This window comes from Canis lupus, chromosome 9, assembly GCF_003254725.2.
Source record: "Canis lupus dingo isolate Sandy chromosome 9, ASM325472v2, whole genome shotgun sequence".
Classification (NCBI taxonomy): Eukaryota; Metazoa; Chordata; class Mammalia; order Carnivora; family Canidae; genus Canis; species Canis lupus.
In genome coordinates, this window is record NC_064251.1 from 51814657 (window position 1) to 51820656 (window position 6000).

The 6000-nt window shown below is 62.4% G+C and overlaps 1 protein-coding gene across 3 annotated transcripts in view; it reads left to right on the top strand.

The window, feature by feature from the left end:
- The window catches only part of RXRA (retinoid X receptor alpha), a 93751-nt gene extending 87990 nt beyond the window's left edge, over positions 1-5761 (top strand). For all 3 annotated transcript variants that reach the window (XM_025475663.3, XM_049114932.1, XM_025475662.3), the window contains exons 9-10: positions 509-614; positions 2013-5761. In XM_025475663.3, coding sequence (XP_025331448.1) covers positions 509-614; positions 2013-2160 — 254 coding nt within the window. In that variant the 3' untranslated portion in view covers positions 2161-5761. The remainder of the gene's footprint in view (positions 1-508; positions 615-2012) is intronic.
- The last annotated feature ends 239 nt before the right edge of the window (positions 5762-6000 follow it).

Below are 6000 nucleotides of genomic sequence, written 5' to 3' on the forward strand. Positions count from 1 at the left end.
CTGTTGGTCCGTTGGGTCTCAGGAAACCCTGGGAGATGAGGAAGCAGAGGAGACTCCACAAAGCTTTGCCTGGCATGGGGGACTCCACCCCATTCAGGAAGCCCTGTAACGCCGCCCTGGTTGAGCCCTGGAGCGTCTCTTGCTCCTTAGATCCCACCCTGGGCCCTGCCAGCTTTGGTGGCTGGGCTCCCAGGCATCTCTGTCCAGGGTCAGAGCCCCCTCCAGGCTGGGCTCAGGCTTCAGCCTGGTTGCCATGGTAACCAGGGAGTGTGAGGGCAGCTGGATGCACTTGACCCCAGATAGGGAAGCTGAGTGTTAGGAAGTCCAGGGATAGGCCGCAGGTCACGTGGCCAGCAAGTAGCAAGCCAAACCTCAAGCCCAGGGCGACCTCGGGGGCTGAGCCTGCCCAGCAGCTGCTGGTCCTGGCCCAGTGGGGAGAAGGGGGAGCTAGCCCAAGCACCTGGGTGTTCCGTGCAGCTCTCTGACCTGCAGCCCCTACCCCCTGCAGACTCCAAGGGGCTCTCGAACCCGGCAGAGGTGGAGGCACTGCGGGAGAAGGTCTACGCGTCCCTGGAGGCGTATTGCAAACATAAGTACCCCGAGCAGCCAGGAAGGTGAGCCCCCCACCCAGCCCCCTCCCTCGGAGGCCTCAGGGTCTCTGTTACCACCCCTGCCCCAGCAAGCCTGCCCCCAGCCCTTCTGACACCTTCCTTGGGCAGGGTGGAGGCGCTCGCTCCCGCTCTCCTGCAGCCGGGTTCTGTCCTCACAGAGTAGGGAACGAAGCCAGGGCTTCCCTCCACTCCTCCAGGGAGCCCCCAGAGGCAGGGCCTTGGTGTGCTTACCCCCAGCAGGGACGGACACCAGCACACAGTGGGTGCTTTGTAAACGTATGCGGAGCTTGCCTCCCACCTGCCTGGGTTCCAGAAGGGCCGGGTCTCATCTCTGGTGCCCGGTGCCAGGTGCTCGGTAGGCGAGAAGGGGATCTATTCTTGTCCTGATTCTAGCTCCTCCCTCCAAAAGGGCCTCTCCTGGGAGGGCGCGTGCCCCCCACCCTGGGTGCCAGCACCACCTCCCCGCCAGCGCACGCGCAGCTGCACACACGGTGGCTGCCCTGCTCCCTCTCAGCCCTCATCTGGTTTGGTTTAAAGTGAAACTTGCCGGGGAGGCCGGAGGGCTGGCCCGGTTGTTTTTCCTGGCTCCTGGCCACAGCCCTTCTCGCCAGCTCAGCAGAAAACAGCTTTCTCTGGCCCCCGTCCAGCCTCTACGCTGTGTTTTTGCCTTTAAAACGTGGGTTGTGGGGCAGCAACCACAGCGCTTCTCCCTTGAAACACAGACGTTGTGAATAATTAATGAGGCCCCACAGCCCCTTGAGGGTCCACACCATTGTGAAGGGCGGCTCTGGACAGCCCCTCGGGGATGGGCACTGTTCTTGAGGGCAGAGCAGCCCAGCCTGGCATTCGTCCTCCCCGAGCCCCGGCACCTCCCCTGCCCACCCCATCCAGTCTCCTCCCTGGGGGGCTGGGCAGGGCCTGGGGCTCCTGCCTCTGGCCGAGCTCCAGTAGAGCTATTTCTGGGGAAGGGGTGGGCACTGGCCCTGGGCTTGTGCCCGCACAGACCTGCTTCACCATGGTCTCCCCACAGCAGCCAGAGGCATTGCTGGTTCTCAGATCCGTCTTCTGAGTGATCTCCCCCGAAGGTCTGCTGTGGCTCCCTTTGCCCGCAGGGAAAGCCCACATGCTCTAACTTGCCCACAAAGCCCTACTGAGCCTGCACCAGCCTGACCAGCGTCTTGCCCCTGGTCTCTCGGGGTCTTCGTGTCCACCCTGTGTGCTCCTGCCCCCAGGCCCTGGCCTGCTGTCCCTGCAGTCGGAGAGCCCGGCCTCCCTCTCAGGTTTCTTACAGGCCGGGCTCTGCTGCTCTGGCTTCAGGCCTGGGTCCTGCCCCTGGGGGCTGCCGGGCACCAGGTGGAGGAAAGGACACCCCGGGCTCACCGTCAGCCGGCCCTCCCACAGGTTTGCCAAGCTGCTGCTCCGCCTGCCGGCCCTGCGCTCTATTGGCCTCAAGTGCCTGGAACATCTCTTCTTCTTCAAACTCATCGGAGACACGCCCATCGACACCTTCCTCATGGAGATGCTGGAAGCCCCCCACCAGATGACTTAGGCCCCAGCCTGTCCTTCGCACCCACCCACCCACCCACCCGCCGGCCATTCTGCCCGGCCGAGCCCGCCCTTGCCCCTTCTCCGCCTGGCCTGTTAGGACGTGGGGGCACCGCCTGCTAAGCCTGAGTGTGTGGCCACCTCGCTGTTTTCAGAGCTACTCGTCCACAAAGCTGGCCGTGGCTTTCCCGGGGCGACAGCCGAGCGGCAGGAACTGGCGTGAACCCCGGCCAGGCCCGGCAGGCGCCCCCTGGGTGGCGGGGGCAGCTCCCCCCGGGCCTCGCTGGTGTTTGGAACATGCCACGCTCCCCTCCTGTGTTTGGAGTGACCTCCGTCGCCTCTTGTCAGGCACCCCCCAGCTGGCATGCCCTGCCCAGCCTTGGGAGTGGGGCGCAGAAGACCCTTGACCCCCAGAAAGATGAGGGGGGTTCTGGGATGAGCAGGCTTCCCTTCCCTCACAGTGATGGGCGAGCAGCCCCTTTTCCAAAGATGACTTGCAGTGTGGCCCCTGAGCTGACCAGGCCAGGAGCTGACCTCTGTGTAGGGTTCCGGGGCCCCCTCGAGGCTGCGGGGATGGGAGTCATGCACCTCCCCACCTCGCTTTTCTCTTCGCATTACTGTGGCTTCAGCTTCTCCCTCTGCACAGCCCTGCGCAGGCTGGGGTAACCAGACCCCATGAGCGGCCCACCCTCAGTTCCGTCTGCTATTCTAGTCTGTGTGGAGGGCAGGCTACCCCCCGTCTCCGCAGGGCTAGCCCACTGCCCAGCCTTCCTGGAAGTCCTGGGCCATGCTGACCTGTCGTGGGCAGAGGCTGAGTCTGGGAGGCCCACAGGGATAGGAGGGCGGGGATGCTTTCCCCAGAGGGTCTTCATGCAGCTGTGCACATTTGGAGGGAGCCAGGAGGCCCATGGGGGGCGTGCAGGGCCCAAAGGACTTGTAGACACATAGGCCCAGCAGGAAGGGGCGAGTGGGGCTGCTTCCTGGAGCTGTTGGCAGGGAGGCCCCCTACGCTGGCTGCCTGTTGTGTGTAGGAGACTCTTGGAATCGGGGACTGTTGTGGCCAGCGTCCTCGGGCCTGCAGCTAGATGGCCCTCGGGGACAGCCAGCCCGGCTGTTGTCTCGTCTGGGTGACAGCCGCATGTGGGCCTCCTTCAAACGCCTGCTCCGGTTGACGGCTCCCCAGTCCAGCGCTGCACCTGCTTCTGTAGCATTTCCACCGACCCGGGCGGGGCGCTGCGTTCTGGGGCAGGGTGCTCTGAACTCTGGGCGCGCAGGGGCTCTCTCAGGTTGAACTGGCTTCTTTTGCACTGTAATGTCCTCCTTTTGGTCTGAGTCCTTTCCAATCTTATGCCTCATACTCCACGAACCCAGCGTTTGTCCTTGGAGGGAGAGGGTTGCTGAGCAGGGATGGTGGGGTGGGGGTGATGCGGGCAGCTCCTGTCTTCGCGGCCCCTGAGGGGATGCTCTGTAGCCCTGGCTTCCCTCCTGCTGCCCCCACGAGCAGCCCTGGGAGGGGGGTGCCTTCCCCAGAGCCTGGTTCCCCAGCTGGTGCAAGGGTGCCCCAGGGGCAAGGCCAGGACAGGCCTCCAGGCCTCCAGCGGGAAGAAGGTGTCCCCTCTGCCTTCCAGAATCCCCAGCCAAGCTGAAGGTGAGGCACCGGGCGGAGGCTCTAAAGGACTGCACAAAATCCTCCTTCCTCTGCCGCCCGCCTGCTCGAAACATGGGGAGGTGTCCCCTGCCCTGGGGGTGGTATAGGCCGGGCGTGGAGGGTCTGCCCAGCTCTCAGCCTCTCCCGAAAGTCTCAGCAGCCTCTGGGGGCTTAGGTGTGACAGGTGGTGATGCAGGCAGTCTTGGGAACTTCGTCTTGGGTTCCCCCCATTGTGGGCACCATAGACTGCCCCCCACCAACACCCCTGGTGCCTTCTGCAGCCAGACGCACCCCATCATCCATGCCCCGCCCCCTCCTCCCCAGGGGCGTTGGGAAGGTGGGGACCTGCAGTGGAGAAAGCCCGGGACTGGGTCTGTGGGAGGGTTGGCTTCTGCTGGGGAACTCAGCTGTGACGGGCTCCGGGGGCCCCGGCTGCTTGTCCATAAAGCCCTGAGGCCCCCAGACCACAGCTTCGAGAGCCAGAAGTCCCAGCCCGGCCGGCCCGCGGGCACAGCGCCGTGGGTGCGTGGGGCTGTCCTGTGTTTTCATCCCTCAGCTGTCCTTGTCACGCATTCAGTGCTGTTGGAGGAGGTGGCTGAGTGGGGAGATGCACATGGCTCAGTAGAGAGGTAGGAGGTTTATTTAACCAGACCGATAGTAGTGTTACCAATGTGGTTCAATTAAGGTGATTTTTGTAATTATTTTTATTATTATTATTATTTTGGTGGGACAATCTTTAATTTTCTAAAGATAGCACTAACATCAGCTTGTTAGCCACCTCTTGCCCATCCCCGCCGCAGCCCGGCCAGGTGCTGCCTGGGCCCCGGGCATCCGTGCCTCCGGCGCGTGTGTGACCTGGGGCCGGGGCTCCGCAGCCGGGGAGCGAAGATGACCACGCCGTGTCCGCATGGAGCCAGCTAAGCCCATCGGGCACCTTGGATGGACACCAGCCTGCCCTCAGCCCCGGGAAGCATGTGGCCTCAGGTGGAGATGGCCTCGTGCACCCCGGCTTGCCATGTCTCCATGCCCCTAAAGGATTCAGGCCTGCGGCCAGTGCGGACACCACGCTGGAGCCCCTGGTCTGCGGGGGCCACCAGCAGGGCCCGGCCAGCGCGTGGCCACTGGGTAATCGGCTGACGTTGTCCCCATCATGGAATTCGGGCGCATGGCCCGCTCCCCGTCCATGTAGGTGTGCGGCCTGCCATGTCTGTGCTGTCGGAGAAACTGCGTGGGGCTGCACACCGTCGACGCACAGCACATGCAGAGCAGTTACCAACGTTGTGTCTTTATTTGTAATTAAGACTTTCCCCCATTTTCCTATCCATTTGCTTCGTGTAAGCAAGTACATAAGGACCCTCCTTTGGTGAAATCCGGGTTCGAGTGAATATCTCAAGGCAAGGAGTGCATCTATTTTAAGATGCTTTGGAGCAAGCAGCTTTATCAGTCCCCCATCCTTAGCAATGCCTTAGCTGGGACACGCAGCGAACACTTGAGAGGGTGGCGAGTACAGAGAGTAGAGATAAAATGTCTAAAGCATCGGGAAAGGTAAAAAAAAAATCTATTTTTGTACAAATGTAATTTTATCCCTCATGTATACTTGGATGATGGGGGGGTGGGACTTGTTTTGTTTCTGCTTCTAGAGATGGAGGAGAGTTTTCTCAGTGAAGGTGCGGATGCCCCGCTGCGCTGCGCAGACGTCTCCCCTCGGGCAGGTGGGCCCCCGGCGGCCAGGGGTCTCCTCCTCTTCCGAGAGATTCTTAAAGCCTTGCTCTGTTCTGCCCCTGTCGCCAGCCGGCCTCCCCGAGACTGTTTGACTGTGAACTTACTTCCCTGCGTGATTGTTGTCTGAACGCCGCCGCCGTGGGTGCCGGGCACAGACGAACAATGGTGTCAGAACGTGGAAAGGAAAACACAGAAAAACGTGAGAGGAGAAACAAAATATGAGCGTTTAAGAATACATCGTTGTGCTATTCTCATTTGTTCTGCTGGGGGCTTTCCTGTCTGGGTCTGGAAGTTGGCCACGCACGGGGCTGGCACGCTTCCCCGGGCCGGTGAGGGTGTGCAGGGCGCCTCGGCTGCTGCCTGACTTGCGGGGGGCCAGTCCCAGGCAGCGAGGTCCCAGCTTTGGGGCATCGGGCCCCCCACAGCTGTGCTCCTTCCTTGGCCCGCTCCCCTCCACTCTGGGCCCCAGGGCAG